This window comes from Lissotriton helveticus, chromosome 11 (assembly GCF_964261635.1).
Source record: "Lissotriton helveticus chromosome 11, aLisHel1.1, whole genome shotgun sequence".
NCBI classification, from domain to species: Eukaryota; Metazoa; Chordata; class Amphibia; order Caudata; family Salamandridae; genus Lissotriton; species Lissotriton helveticus.
Genome location: NC_136072.1, coordinates 63,078,649 through 63,094,593, shown reverse-complemented (window position 1 = coordinate 63,094,593; position 15,945 = coordinate 63,078,649). Strand labels below are relative to the sequence as shown.

The 15,945-nt window shown below is 50.8% G+C and overlaps 1 protein-coding gene across 1 annotated transcript in view; it reads left to right on the top strand.

The window, feature by feature from the left end:
* RNPEPL1 (arginyl aminopeptidase like 1) overlaps positions 1 to 15,945 on the top strand; it is a 139,441-nt gene that overhangs the window by 59,038 nt on the left and 64,458 nt on the right. The window contains exons 4-5 of the mRNA XM_078665847.1: positions 299 to 415; positions 14,316 to 14,551. Of these exons, the coding sequence (XP_078521973.1) occupies positions 299 to 415; positions 14,316 to 14,551 (353 nt within the window). The remainder of the gene's footprint in view (positions 1 to 298; positions 416 to 14,315; positions 14,552 to 15,945) is intronic.

The following is a 15,945-nucleotide window of genomic DNA, read 5'->3' as shown; positions in this document are numbered from 1 at the left end:
ACTTTGTTCTGAAAATATCTATATATTGTTCTCCAATTGGCTAAGCACCTTCAAGACCTGCTTTCTTTAGCTAACAAAAGTATGACACAGTTCTGTTGTATGCAGCAATGGTTAGAGTGGGCCTATTGTTTGTGTGACCTGAATTTGGCATGCATGGCGGGTTGCAGCTGAGAATGCTAGAAAGCAACGTATCCTCCTTTCAATAGTTATAAGGTGTTTACAACCTGTTCTTGTGTGGGATGCTGTAAGGAAACGTTCTTTATCTGTTGCTGTAAAATGTGATCTTGTTTTGTTGCAGGAGCAGAGTGTGGGCAGAGCCCTGCCTGCTGCAGACTGCCACCAGCAAGCTGGCTGGTTTGGTGGAGCGCTGGCTGAGTGCTGCAGAGGCGCTGTACGGCCCCTACATCTGGGGGAGGTGAGATGGAAATTGAATATGGGGGATGGAGTGATCAAGGAAGAGAAAGTGTTGCAATGCTCCTGGATTTGTGGATGCCTGGAGGTCACATCTCTAAGTTCTTTACTTTAATATACATGTTGGGCTACAGTTACTGTCATTTGAAACACATATGGGTGCACGTGGGCCGGCATGCTGATGTCTACCCATACACAACTGCTCACTGAGGGTCCTTCCACCACCACCACATCAAAGAGGTTTGCAGGAAATATTTCAGTATATCCTGATTATAACATTGAATTAGTATCAGATGAGTGTTAGTATGTCCTGAACACAGTAAATAAGATCTTCTCTGCTGTGGTCTCAGACTACTGTAAACCTACTTTATAGTCCTTTTAGAGCCACCCAACAATGCAGCTGAAGGACACCGCAAACGTGAAGCTCTTAAAGCTAGAACGTTTTCACCCGAGGACAAGTGCTTGGCTTTTGCAGAGCAGCACATCCTATTAATATGCTCAGACTCAACATTGATGTTTCCTTATTTCTCTGCAAGACGATTACTGAAGATCCTGCAGGGAGAGAAAATAATTGTAATAAATCTAAACTGTAGTCCAACCCAAAGAGAGGGAGTCCTAAAAGTATTTATCTAAATCTCAGCAAAGAGAAGAAAATCTGATCCTCCATCAGTCGTTCAAAATAATATACTTCCAGTCAGTTTAATTATGTTACTTCTTTCCCAATTTCTTTACTCCCGTCAAGTTTCTCTTGAATCCTTTCCTTTTTCTTTGCGGTAAGACAGGATTAAACAAAAAAAACAGAAGCTTTAGAAGTGTGTGTAGTTTCTAGCATCCCTGGAGGAAAGAGAATATAGCAACATATTTACATTTTCACTTCAGACAAGACCGGTGCAATTTTAAGGCAATCATTTATTGAATTTTAGTTCTTAAATTTTAGTGCATCCAAGTTAAATTCCATATTGCGGTCTGCAAGTATTTGAATTGTCTTTTTTTGCAGCCTTGCCGTAAAGCAAATTTTTCAGATGTTATCTAGTTTGGCAGTTTAAAAGGTATCTGCTGTATTCAAAAGGTTATTCCAATTTTAAATAGGCACATCTTTCAAATTCTTTGAAGATTTTTAGATGTTTGGCTAATTTTTATTTCATAGTTTCGTTTTCAGCATTGTTTCTCTGCTCAATATTTTATTGAAAATTGGAATAAAGAAAGGACACATTTTAGTGTTGTGCTCTTATTTTCTAGGAATGATCACACACCTATTCAGTGCACATTTCTCCGCTTTTGTCACTGAAACCAATTAGTTTATTTATAGAATATGATCAACTGTTTCAAACAATGATGACAAATGTAGGCGGATGAAGTTGGCAATTCGTCCTTCATGTATGTTTTGTTTGATACTATCAATGCTGCGTATTAGGGCACAAGACAAAAGCCTGACTGATCTTTATCCAATGGACTGCTCCAATATTTATATATTCGCAGCTGAGGCACAACTATATCCTTGTTCACTGTGGTGCAATGACAGAGCTCTGTTCAGTGTCCAGTTTTGAAATAGCCGAAGTTGCAAGCCAGGGTTGATGTGCACTGACACAAATGAAAATGAGAAGTTTCAGAACCTTTGTGGTAGAATGTTTATATATTAGTACTGGATGCACTTGGAAACCCCTTTAAGAGATGTAATGCTGCGACATGGGGTGGTATAGCATCAATAAATAGCGTATTCCCACAGGGACATTCTACAAATGTTTGTCACTCTGTCATTCACTACATTATGGAGGTGCAACATTAGAACTATAGGAGAATGTTACTGCTGCTGTATTGACTGCTTCAAGTTAGTGCGGAGGTGTTTTGTGGGAATGCTTGGACTTCTTTCTCTCTAATATTCCTGTGCCCGTCAGTGCGATTTTTAGTAGAGCCACAAGATTTTTAGAATGGCTTCTCAACAAATCAGAGAAGGAGTTTTAAATGCTTATTTTTTTCGTCATCGACATCTAATATCCCCTTGTTTTTATACACCAGGGCCCAAAATGCCTTCTCTGTTGTAGAATCAAAGGTTCAGAACACTGCTTTTCATTAAACTTAGGCTGCCTAAGGAAATCCTTGAAGACTTAGTTGTTTCCGTATCCTAGGCAGAGATTATTTTGCCATCATACCTAGTGAACAACAATGTTGTGTTTATTAGTTGGCCTGTAGCACCATGACACCTTGGCGGATGAGCTCTTTATAAATAATAGGACATATACAGGCTATTCTTGGCACATGTGTCCTCTTTCTGGACTATCAGTAGGTTCTTGAGGCCTTCCCTTCATGGACCCAGCACTTTTAGGTCAATGATATGCATATTTTATGTGTCAGCTCGGCTATAATGCAGTCATGAGATTTCCAGTGGATCATCATGCTTCATTGTTGAAGATTCCATGCTTTACCCAGCAAAGTTACGGGTGATAGCGGAGGTTAAGACCTGGCACTTCACCTCGCTGGAAGAAGCATGGGAGTGGCTGGAGGGATGGCGCAAGGCAGACTGGAACAGGTGCCACGGTCCTGGACACGGGCAAGAACGATCGAGTCACAAGCAAAAGTTGGAACAACTGCAGCAAAGAGTTACAGAGGCCACCCCAGATCCTGAGCAGGACACGAGTGGAAGTGTTACAATCTGAGGAGGTATTTCGTATTGGAAACGCCACAACAAACTGTGAAAAATGGAAGGCAGACTGCGGGGCAAATGTTTGGGTGCCGGACTGGTGACGAAGTGGGGCTGGACTGCAGCCGGGACTGAGGTCAAATGTAGCTGTCCTACGAATGGGCATGTCAATTTTATTTGTTCTACTTGGGGTTATCACTATTGTTTCCCTTTTTCTATTTTTCCTTCCTTCCTTTCCAATATTCACACTGAGGCGGCCAGGATACTCCCTCTTATAAATATTACCATGCGGGTTTTGGGGCGACATGCTCTCTGCAGGTTGGGTAGTTAGGGTTGGCGCAACCTGGGTAGCAGGGTGGGGGGAGGGAGAAGGACCGTGGGTAAAGTTACTTGTTCGTTATGTTCTTTTATACATGGCAGCGAGGGCTCAGAGAGGTGATAGGGGGATGAGCTGCCTATTTACGCAAAGAATGCATGGCCCAGGTACACTGACCCAAGAGGACCCAGCATCTAGGTGAGACGGGGGAATCATCCACATATGGCCATAGGAACTAAAAACATGAATTCACTGAGGGTGTGGTCTTGGAACATAAACAGGCTCAATTAAAAACCTAAACGATATGTGGTCATACAATTTATTAAAAGATACGCCTCAGGCATAGTCCTTCTACAAGAAAAGCATTTACGGGGTAACCGCTGTCGAGCACTGGATAGATGTGGCTACACCCTTATAGGCTCTAGAGGGGTGGGAGTGCTGTGTAGGCGGACGCGTTCCTTTGTCCACAGGAAGACTTGGTCTGATCCCTCTGGACAGTGTGTGGCGGTGTTAGACGGAGACCTGGAGGGTCGGCCGAGCACAGTGATCGCACAGACAGGTAACTTCCCCCCCACAGATGGACACCACACAAAGATCAGGGTAACACCTTTTATAGGCACTTCTGGTAGTAGAGTGGTACGATACAAGGCGATCAGGACACGATGATCCTCTCAATTCTAGTCTCTAGTAAGGGAAGGGGGTAGCGGGACAGTCTTGGTACCCACGGGTACGGAGGTGTGACGGTGATAGCTCACAATCCTCGAGCTCGGTGTTCGGATGGGTCAGACCGCAGCAGCGCCGGCAGGTCCCGAAGAGGTCGTAGGTGGCAACGGGCCGCGGCAGCGCCAGCAGGTCCCAACGAGGATGAAGGTTACAACGGGCCGCGGCAGCGCCAGCAGGTCCCACGAGAATGCAGGTTGCAACGGGCCGCGGCAGCGCCAGCAGGTCCCACGAGGATGGAGGTTACTACGGGCCGCGGCAGCGCCAGCAGGTCCCAACGAGGACGAAGGTTGCAGAGGGCCGCGGCAGCGCCAGCAGGTCCCACGAGGATGAAGGTTGCAGAGGGCCGCGGCAGCGCCAGCAGGCAGGACAATAGTTCACAAGGCAGGGCTGTGGCAGCGCCAGCAGTCCGTCAAGGATGAGTTCTTCTCGGTGTCTCTCGACTCCAGGATACAACTGCCTTCCTGTCCTGGGGCTGCCTCAGTTATAGGTCTGGCGCCCTTTGATGTCCGGACCCTCGCTCTTGGAGGTCGGGAGGTCTGGGATGAGGGAGTCCAGACACCCAGCAGGGGGGTGGAGCCAGCGCCCGAGGAGGCTGGGGGTGCTCGGCACCTGGCGGGGGAGAGCCATCGACACTTCGTACTCCCATTGACCTGCCAAGTGGTCCGTTCACCTCCTGGGTGGAGGGTGGTGCCGGGATGTCGGGGCCAGGCCCAGGGTTGGGGTTGGGCTGAGGCCGCGCGGCCGCGTGGTGCCGTGTCCAAGATGGCGGCTGGGCCGGGCAATGGTGCTGACGGTGGCCCGGGCCCTGTCCTGCGGGGAGGGAGCGAGCCCTTCATGTGGCCTGTCCAACATGCGTCCCCCCCAGCTGAAGGCGGGGAGAGTCACCCATCTTCTTGGGGACTTTCCTCGTCGAGGCGGAAAAAGCGGGACAGGCCGTCCGCGTTGGCGTGGTCTTGGCCAGGGCGATGTTCCACAGTGAAGTCCATCCCCTGCAGGGAGATGGACCATCGCAATAGTTTGGGGTTCTCCCCCCGCATCTGCATGAGCCATTGCAGGGGCCGATGGTCCGTCTGTACCCGGAAATGGGTTCCGAAGAGGTACGGCCGGAGCTTCTTGAGGGCCCATACCACAGCGAAGGCCTCTCGCTCAATGGTGCTCCAGCGCTGTTCTCGGGGCAGTAGGCGTCTGCTGATGAAGGCCACTGGTTGGTCCACCCCTTCGGTGTTCAGTTGGGAGAGGACGGCCCCAATACCATGGTCGGAGGCATCGGTCTGCACGATGAACTCGCGGCTGTAGTCGGGGGCCTGGAGTACAGGAGCGGTGCACATGGCGGCCTTCAGCGTCTCGAAGGCTGCTTGACAGTCGGGCGTCCAGTTGACTCTCTTTGGGCTGTTCTTGGACGTGAGTTCCGTGAGGGGCCCCACAATGCTGCCATAGTCCCTCACAAACCGCCGGTAGTATCCGGTGAGCCCCAGGAAGGCTCGGACCTCTGTTTGTGTCTCGGGGGGTTGCCAGGACTGGATGGCAGCTACCTTGAGTTGGAGGGGGGCCACCAGACCGCTCCCCACTTGGTGTCCGAGGTAGGTTACGGACCCCTGGCCGATTTGGCACTTGCTGGCCTTTATGGTGAGGCCGGCCTGTTGGAGGGCCTGCAGGACCTCTCGGAGGTGGTGGAGGTGGTCTGCCCAGTGGCGGCTGTATACCGCGATGTCGTCCAGGTAGGCGGCGCTGAATTCTTCGAGGCCCGCCAATACCTGGTTCACCAGTCTTTGAAAGGTGGCTGGAGCGTTCTTCATGCCGAAGGGCATCACTCTGAAGTGGTAGTGTCCGTCCGGGGTGGAGAAGGCGGAACGTTCTTGGGCCCTGGGGGTGAGGCCGATCTGCCAGTAGCCCGCTGTCAGGTCAAAGATGCTTAGGTAGCGGGCTGCCCCCATGCGGTCGACTAGTTCATCTGCGCGGGGGATAGGGTGAGCGTCGGTTCGGGTGACCGCGTTCAGCCCCCGATAGTCGATGCAGAATCGGAGCTCAGGTGTGGTGCCCGGTGCCGCGGCCTTGGGGACCAGGACGACCGGGCTGGCCCAGGGACTGTCCGAGGGCTCGATGACCCCGAGGGCGAGCATCTTGGAGACTTCTTCTTGGATGCATGTACGTACCCGATCCGGTACTCGGTACGCCCGGTGTCGCCTCGGAGAGTCGGACCCCGTCCACCGAGCCATCCCTTTCCCGAGTCCTCAGTAGGTCAGGGAGGGGCTCGGAGTCTCCTTCCGTACCACTGTCGGTAGCCATCAGCAGGCTGAGTTCTGAGCGCATGAAGTGGGGTTTGAGCCTGTTGGCGTGGAGGACCCGGAGGGGGTTCCGGGGGGACTCCAGGTCGATGAGATAGGTGACGGGACTCCTGCGCTCGATCACCTTGAAGGGCCCCGTCCATTTGTCTTGCAAGGCACACGGTTCGATGGGGGACATCACCCATACCTGCTGACCCGGTTCAAACTCGATGGAGGAGGCATGTTGGTCGTACCACTTCTTCATGTCCTCTTGACTGGCCTCCAGATTGGCTTTAGCGATTTCCCTGAATTTCCGGGTCTGATTGCGGAGGGTCAGGAGGTATTTGTAGACGTCCGGGGGGGTCTTTAGGGGGGCCATCTCCCATTCCTCCTTCACTAGGCTGAGAGGCCCGCGAACGGGGTGTCCGTACAGGAGTTCGAAGGGGCTGAAGCCGAGGGACTTCTGGGGGACTTCTCGGTAGGCGAAGAGGAGGCACGGTAGTAGCACGTCCCACTGGCGGCGTAGGGGTTCTTCCAGCCCCATGATCATCCCCTTGAGGGTGCGGTTGAACCGCTCGACTAGTCCGTTCCCCTGGGGGTGATAGGGGGTGGTGAAGCGGTAAGTGACTCCGCACTGCTGCCAGAGGGATTTCATATACTTTGAAATAAAGTTCGTACCCCTGTCGCTGACGACTTCCCGGGGGAAGCCCACTCGAGAGAAGATCCCCATCAAGGCTCGACCCACTACTGGGGCTGTTATAGTACGAAGGGGGACCGCCTCAGGATAGCGGGTAGCGTGGTCCACCAGGACCAGGATGAAGCGATGCCCCTGTGCTGTTCGGGGGTCCAGGGGCCCCACAATGTCTATTCCCACCCTTTCGAACGGGGTGGTCACCACGGGGAATGGTTGTAGGGGTGCCTTGAGTTTGCGGCCGCTCTTCCCGCTGGCCTGGCAGGTCGGGCAGGACCGGCAATGGTTGGATACGTCATTTCTCATTTTGGGCCAAAAAAAGTGAGTCACCAGGCGGTGGTAGGTCTTGTCTTGGCCCAGGTGCCCGGCCAGGGGGACATCATGGGCTAGGTTCAACAGGAAGTCTCTGAAGTGGAGGGGCACCACCAGCACTCGCCCGGCCCCCAGTTCTGCGATTTTCTGTTCGCTGTACAAGAGGTCATTGTCCCAATAAACCCAGTGGGCCCCGGTGGTGTCTCCTTGGCTCTGGGCGAGCGCTTGCTGTCGCAATCCCTCGAGGGAGGGGCAGGTCTTTTGCTCCTGCCGGAATTGTTCCTGGGTGGGCCCCCCTTCTTGGCGCCACTGAGCCAGGTCGGGAAGCTCGGGGGGCTGTGTGGACCCCTCTGGGGTGGGGTCCGGGTGGTCGGTCTGGAGGAAGTCTTCTTCTGGAGTGATCGAGGGCGGAGGTGCTGCCCATTCTGGTTCTTCTGGTCTAGGGATGGTGCGGGTGGCCATGGACCGGGTGGTGACGCACGCCCAGTCCGGGAGACCCAACATCCCCAGATGCTCTCTTCTTTCCACAGCGGCCCACGGGGAGCTCTCGAGATCGTTCCCCAGGAGGCAGTCTACGGGGGCATCGTCACGGACAGTTACTTTCAGCATGCCGAACACTCCTCCCCATTCGAAGGGGACGCAGGCCATCCGACACAGGCTCTCCGAGTTATCTGCCGATCGGACGGGGCAAAGTACGTTTGGTAGGATTTGTTCTGGGGTCACCAGGTGACAGCGGACGGCCGTCACACTGGCCCCGGTGTCACGCAGGGCCTCGGCCTTGCGCCCATTGATGCTCACCCATTGGCTGTACTTCCGAGTGTTGGCGGGCAGGGGAGTCCGCGGGACCATGTCTCTTCCTCCTAGGCATGCCAGGGTCATGGCGGCGGGTTCCCACTCGAACTGCTCCGACTCATAGGTCTCCGTGTCTTCGGAGCCTTGTTCTTCTCCCAGGGCGGCGGCCGCCATCTGGCGGGGCCCGGGGGCCTGGTTCTTCGGGCAGGTCGGGTCACTGGCATAGTGGCCGACTCGCTGGCATCGATGACACGTCACGTTAGCTCGGAACCCCGGGCGCATTGGGGGGTTTCCCCGGCCTGCTGGGGCCGGGGTGGCGTTAGTGGGTGCGGCCGGGACGGCGTCTCTGCCCCGGCCCGGGCCTCCTCCTCCTCCTCGGGGACGATGATGACCTTGGTTGGTTCTGTTCTGCTCATTCGGCCCACTCCGGGCCACTCGGGTGCTCTCCCACCGGTCAGCCTCGGTGGCGAGCTGCCGGGGTTCAGTCAATTTACTGTCGAGGAGGTGCTGCCTGAGCTCGACGAAGCAGTTGTTGGAGAGGTGCTCCCACACAATGATATTGAAGAGTTGTTCGTAAGTGGTTACGTTGTTACCCTTGATCCACCCCTCGAAGGCTCGGCTGAAATAGTTCACGTATTCCAACCACGTCGTACCTGGGATCCGGGTGCAGTTGCGGAACCTCTGGCGGTACATTTCGGGTGTAAGCCCATATCGACTGAGGAGGGCGGCCTTCATGTGGTCATAGGACGTCATTTGATGGTCCGGAAGCTGCAGCAGGGCATCACGACCCTCGTTGACGAATCTCCCCCATAGACCGGCTCCCCAGTCACTTCGAGCGACCCGGTGGGCGGTCATGGCAATCTCATAGGCCTTGAACCACTGCTGTATGTCGTCATTCCGGTGATATTCTCGGACCACATCCTTGGGGATGTGGACCTTCTGCTCGGTAGGACCCGGGGAGTGCGGTTGCTCGGGCACCCCTAGGTTTTTGTTCAGTTTGCGTATTTCTATCTCCGCTAGTTTGCACTCGTGCTCGTATGCCAGTCTTTTTTCTTCGAGGTCTCTCTGTCTCTGTTTTTCCTCTCGCTCTTCTCTGAGCCGTAAGTGTTCTAAGTTTATTTTTTGTTCCGCCAGTTTTAATTCTCCGTCTAATCTGAGTCGTGCCAAGTCTAACTCGTGTAATCTATTTTTTTCCCGCTCTTGGATCTCTTCACGGGAAGGGCCTGTTCTCCGTTCCTCCGTCCGGGTGGTGTTGACTTCCGGGGCTGCGGGGTCCCGGGGGGTTGCGGTATTTGTCTCTGCCCAGGCCTCTAGGGCGTTTTTGAAGTCTTCTTTTGTGCTTAGCCCGGTGGTAGCAATGCCTAAGTCCATGCAAAATTGTTTGAGCTCTCGGTGGTTGTATTCTTCCAGCTTTTCCATCTGGAACTTCTCCGCCGATCCGCTCTCTTTGGTCGTCATTGTGGTTTTAGTCGTAGGGTGAGTTACTGTCTGTACGGTACGCGTTGGTTCGGATCGCGCCGCTAGCCACCAATGTTAGACGGAGACCTGGAGGGTCGGCCGAGCACAGTGATCGCACAGACAGGTAACTTCCCCCCCACAGATGGACACCACACAAAGATCAGGGTAACACCTTTTATAGGCACTTCTGGTAGTAGAGTGGTACGATACAAGGCGATCAGGACACGATGATCCTCTCAATTCTAGTCTCTAGTAAGGGAAGGGGGTAGCGGGACAGTCTTGGTACCCACGGGTACGGAGGTGTAACGGTGATAGCTCACAATCCTCGAGCTCGGTGTTCGGATGGGTCAGACCGCGGCAGCGCCGGCAGGTCCCGAAGAGGTCGTAGGTGGCAACGGGCCACGGCAGCGCCAGCAGGTCCCAACGAGGATGAAGGTTACAACGGGCCGCGGCAGCGCCAGCAGGTCCCACGAGAATGCAGGTTGCAACGGGCCGCGGCAGCGCCAGCAGGTCCCACGAGGATGGAGGTTACTACGGGCCGCGGCAGCGCCAGCAGGTCCCAACGAGGACGAAGGTTGCAGAGGGCCGCGGCAGCGCCAGCAGGTCCCACGAGGATGAAGGTTGCAGAGGGCCGCGGCAGCGCCAGCAGGCAGGACAATAGTTCACAAGGCAGGGCTGTGGCAGCGCCAGCAGTCCGTCAAGGATGAGTTCTTCTCGGTGTCTCTCGACTCCAGGATACAACTGCCTTCCTGTCCTGGGGCTGCCTCAGTTATAGGTCTGGCGCCCTTTGATGTCCGGACCCTCGCTCTTGGAGGTCGGGAGGTCTGGGATGAGGGAGTCCAGACACCCAGCAGGGGGGTGGAGCCAGCGCCCGAGGAGGCTGGGGGTGCTCGGCACCTGGCGGGGGAGAGCCATCGACACTTCGTACTCCCATTGACCTGCCAAGTGGTCCGTTCACCTCCTGGGTGGAGGGTGGTGCCGGGATGTCGGGGCCTGGCCAGGCCCAGGGTTGGGGTCGGGCTGAGGCCGCGCGGCCGCGTGGTGCCGTGTCCAAGATGGCGGCTGGGCCGGGCAATGGTGCTGACGGTGGCCCGGGCCCTGTCCTGCGGGGAGGGAGCGAGCCCTTCATGTGGCCTGTCCAACAGGCGGTGAGTGTCAGTCGGGAAGGGATGACCCTCAATATTTCTTCAGTCTACACCCCACCATGGCTGCAGGCTCCCACCCTGGATACATTGGGTGCCTTGCTCTTCGACCGTCCGGAGGGTCGTCTGATACTGGGCGTAGACTGATATATACAGAGCTGTCACACAACACTGCGATGTATCTTGGAATAAACTACGCACAAGATGGGAATCTGGCCTACCTAGGCCTCTGCATGGTTCCGAATGTAAAAAGATACTCTCCTGCCCATATAAAGCATCGCATAGTGCGAGATTTAAATTAATGCAGTTTAACATAGTAAACGGAGCTTACTTTACTCCCAATGAGATTTATCCCGGGGCCTCCCTAACCGGTCCTCGATGTAATGCACCCAAAGCGGATATTCCACATATGTTTTGGTCTTGTCCCCTTTTATATTTGTAGTGGTAAGACATTACCACTGCACTTACACCGACCTCGGGTCGTACGCTTCGCAATACACTCGAGGCTGTTTTTGAACCTTTCTCGCCTCCTAAACCAGGCAAAGCTGCAAAAAAGTTTGACTTGGATCTGATATTATTAGGTCGTTGGGCTATCATCATGAACAGGAAAGGTGTTCATCCTCCGTCTACCACTAGATGGCACTCGACTACTGTTCAATGCCTTGAAAGCAGAAACTCTGCATTTACACAGAAGCGCTCTCAGCTGGGATATAAATGCTGGAAGTTCTGAACTCCCATAGTAAGGACTTTGCACTCTCAACATGAATCTCTTAACTAATACTCCAGCGAACCGATTTCTCCAACTCTGTACATGTGAGTTACTGTTTTGAATGGATACAATAGATGGGTATTCACCAAAAGGCGGCTATGATATTACTGGCCATATCGATAAGCTGGGGATAATATTTGAAATGCTCATTGTATATTCGTTGGGCTTCCCAGAAAGAGTTGATGGCAAAAGCAAGTATGTTAAGACAGATGCAGGGTTGGGGGAGTGTAGTTTGACAGCTACGATGTCTTGGATAAAACACAAGAAATAATAATAATAATCCACATTTGTAAAGCGCGAACAATCACCCGTAAGGGTCTCTAGGCGCTGCGGGCCGTCGGGAAGATTAAGCAAGCTATTGCCCAGAGTCACATGGTGCTGGGCTAACCTGCCGCCGGAGCCGGGGATCGAACCGTGATCCCCAGATTCCGTAGTCAGTCGCCCTGGCCGCAGCGCCACACAGACACGCAAAAGAGCAACAGATTGTACTTTTGGAAGACAGGTATTTATCTGATTCAATGAAAACGTGCGATGTACCTTGAATGCGATGGAATTTGACCGGTTGCAAACCCACTGCGGATGTTCCCAGCCAAGGAAAAGATTCTTCTGTACCCAAGTGTACCCCAGGCGTATCCCTGGGGCAGCCTTGCGTATAAAAACATATACTGCAATATAAGTGAGCTCTTTCACTCCCCTCTGCATTTAAGTGGATTGTGTGAGATTTAAGTGGATTGTGTAGAAGTCAGGGGTTACTGGGCGGTATTCTGTGCGAGAGCTGCCACTTATCACTGGTGTTGCAGGCCCAGCAACATTTGCACTCCAGTTAGATACTCCTTTCCACCCTGGACAAGGTAAAACAATTTACACCTGGGAAGAGTAAAGCATTTTCCCTGGGGGAGAGGGAGTTTCGCCAAGGGGAAAAGTATTTTTTATGTTTGTCCTGATTAAAAAAAGGAATGAAAGCTTTAACCAGTGAACGTGCTCAGATGTTTACGTGGACCAATATCCGTATAGAGCTACTAATTCAAAAATATACTTCACATAAGCCTTCCACTCTTACAGGTTTCCAGGCCTACTTCTCTTGTAATTTCCTGGAGGTCATCAATTTGCCCCAATGCAGGGTCATATAATCGCAGGTGCACTTTTTTGGCTTTGAATTGGGCCCATACTAGTTGTACATGGCACATATTGCTATCACATTCATTCTACAATGTTATTTTTTTAATGTTGGCGAGCATCAAACACATCTTATAAAATGATGCTTTAGAGAATCGTTATGCAAAGTTAGCCTTAAAAGCGCTTTTTAGTTTAGTAAAATGGGCTAACCATTTCCGCTGTAAAGCTGAATTCTTTTTTGGCTACATTACTTACTTTAAAAATATATTCTTGATTCCATTCTTCTGTATGTATTTTCATAGAGTAAAGGAGCATACTGGAAGCATCATAAATAGTCACACATTATTACATTTTGTAAACTTGAGCAAACCTTTTTACATAAATGCAGATTTTACCAAGGCAAGCTGAGCTTGCAGCTCACTGTATTTCTTTAGCCCATTCATCCTAACAGAAAAGGCTTTGCATTAATAAACTACATATGCCATTATGTACATCTTATACATATGGATGCATATCTTGCAGCAACAGCAAACAGTCCTCTTTCCCACAAACATACTGTGGAACTGTAAACCAGCATCTAAATGTTTTGATCTGCTAGCGGTTGAGCCTGCTTGTTCTGTAGACAAAGTAAACATGCAAACCTATGGTTCTTGACGCCAACCCTATGTCCTGGGCATTAAGCGAGAGGTATTCCACCCCCTGAGAGTCTCTTCGATACCCTGCTGATATACAGCTCACTGGCTCCAGTGGTCCAGCAGGTACCCTCCTTTGTGGCCAGACCAGGCAACATGAGACAACTAAATGTCTGATTCATACAATTTAATCCAAAGTGTTCCCACTGGTGGAAAGAAGTGTAAAACCTTTCTAGGTTCCAGTTTTGGGGGGCTTCTGAAGTGGAGATTTCAGGGTCAAACTCATTTGGACAATTCAAATTATGAATGTGGAAAAGTCTGAGACAGAGCCCAAGAGTTTTGTTTTTTCTTTGTAAGTTTGTGTTGATCTAAAGAGGCTGTTCAGGTTGTTGTCCAAATTGTTCTGGGGCAGACTGAGCATTCCTACTCTTGGCCGCCCACGTTTCATTACCACCCAAGTTTACCAAGGTGTTTAGATTCTGCGAGTTGCCCTTTACTGTAACATAAGACCTTCAAGGTAACTCTTTCACAGGTCTTCTTTCTCCTCCAAATTACAAATGTGCTAACTTTCATCCATCTCAATATAGACTCAGTGAAAATCTCTTAAATGGAATGTCACACCCCAGAACACGAACATGCTCCGTTTCCGCCTCCCTCTGTATCAAGTTGGCCACCTCCAGAATGGCCAACATGCAGTGGGTCAGGCAGTCGGATGCCTAACAAACCAGAATCTCATCTCCTTTTTCTGAAGAATCCTTCACAGCCACTCAAGTTTAAAATCTCTTTATCGTTTTCAGAATTCTGGTACTCCAATAAAAATGTCATATCTTTAAACACGACTGAGCCAAAAATACCCTGTGTTGTCTCCTGTGACACCAAAACATTTTAACAAAGACGACTTCTGTGAGCTTCTTACTAGATCACTATGTTTGCTGAAATATTGTAGTTAAGTAATTTAACTATCTTCTCTGAAGCACAGCATATGTTGTACATCTTACATTTGTGAAAAATACATCTAATCATTTGCTGTCCCTCTGCCGCTCCCCCTTAGGTATGACATCGTCTTCCTACCCCCATCTTTCCCCATTGTTGCCATGGAGAACCCCTGCCTGACATTCATCATTTCCTCTATCCTGGAGAGCGACGAGTTCCTCATTATTGACGTCATTCACGAGATCGCTCACAGTTGGTTTGGCAATGCGGTCACCAACGCCACGTGGGAGGAGATGTGGCTGAGTGAGGGTCTGGCCACCTATGCACAGCGGCGGATCACCACTGAGACGTACGGTAAGTTGACTGTATGTGGTGGCAGCATCAGCTTTCTATTTTCTGGGTGAATTAAGATGATCTATGATTGGAGCAGGAGCTTTTGAGTTAATCCAGTGCTCGGGTTGAGTGCTTCTCGTATGCAGTGGGAAATGATCTATATTCCTCTGCGTGAACACCCATACACTGTTTGAGTCCCATCTATATTGCCCCTAGCTGGTCCTTGTTATATTAAGAGGGGTTTACACAGCACATACAGTTACTGGATTTATCTTTTAGTTTCAGAAAATAGAGGATTTTCCTTTTCTTCTGAAATTAAAATCAGGCCATAAATCTCTTGGTAGGAAACCTTGGCCCAGTATTGTGAAGAATTAGGTGCACCATGCAGTGACTTGAATTAAACTGTCCATTACTGGCACCCAGCAAAGGTGTAAAGGTAATTTCCTTAGCGAGGTAGCCTGCAAGATTTTATGTTGATACCTTTTCGAGCAGGAAGATCCAATCCTGACTTTATTTACTCAATCTTCCTGCACCTTCTCATACAGCTATAGTTTCATTCAAGGAAGTGGGTCTCGTAGTAGCTGCTGCCGAGGCAGGACAGCTGATTGGCTCCTGGTGTCTTGTACCCTCCTGACATCAAAAGGAACATCCAGACTGCTCCAGTCAGGAAAGAATGGAAGAGCAGGGGCTTGAGAACCCTGATGAGCTGACATGGCCTGCTCCTTCAGAGATTCATGCATTGGTGTAAGCTGTGATGATCTTAGGTAGACTTGATGCCAGCCAGAAGCCTGATGGGTGCCTTTGAAGCACAGAACCTCCTTTTCAATATGGATACATGACACAAATTGAAGGTAAAGTAGAGTATTTATTTATTCTGTAAGTAAATAACAAGAATATCCATCAGTTTCACTGACCCTAACCAAAGTCTTTTTTAACCTCCTCAACTTTCTACCCCAATATCCCACATACATAACTACAGTGGATTAAAATACATTACCTCAATGCATATAACTATATAACATAGGTTATTAATAATGTAAGATGTAAATTTAATAAATATGGAAAGCAACACCTTCATGCAATTGAAGTGGGATGACTGCCATTGTTGTGCGCATTAGTTGGAAAGCCAGAATTCCCCGGTGCTGTTGATTATGCTTTCTTGCAAACTCAGCTTGAATCAAGTTGCATATCTTCAAGAAACTGTAAAAACTCCCTGGCCTCGTTCTGCCACAAGAGGAAGAATCTCCAACCTTGTCACATGAAGTTAGGAAAAATAAGCCATCCATCGTGGAGGGATTCAGAAAGACTGCTGAACAGTTGGTTACCCAGAGTGTTAGAAGAATGGCTGCTTTTCTGATTGCTGTGCTACATTCTCTTGATTAGTTTCTTCTCATGGTACCAAGACTGCAGTAATT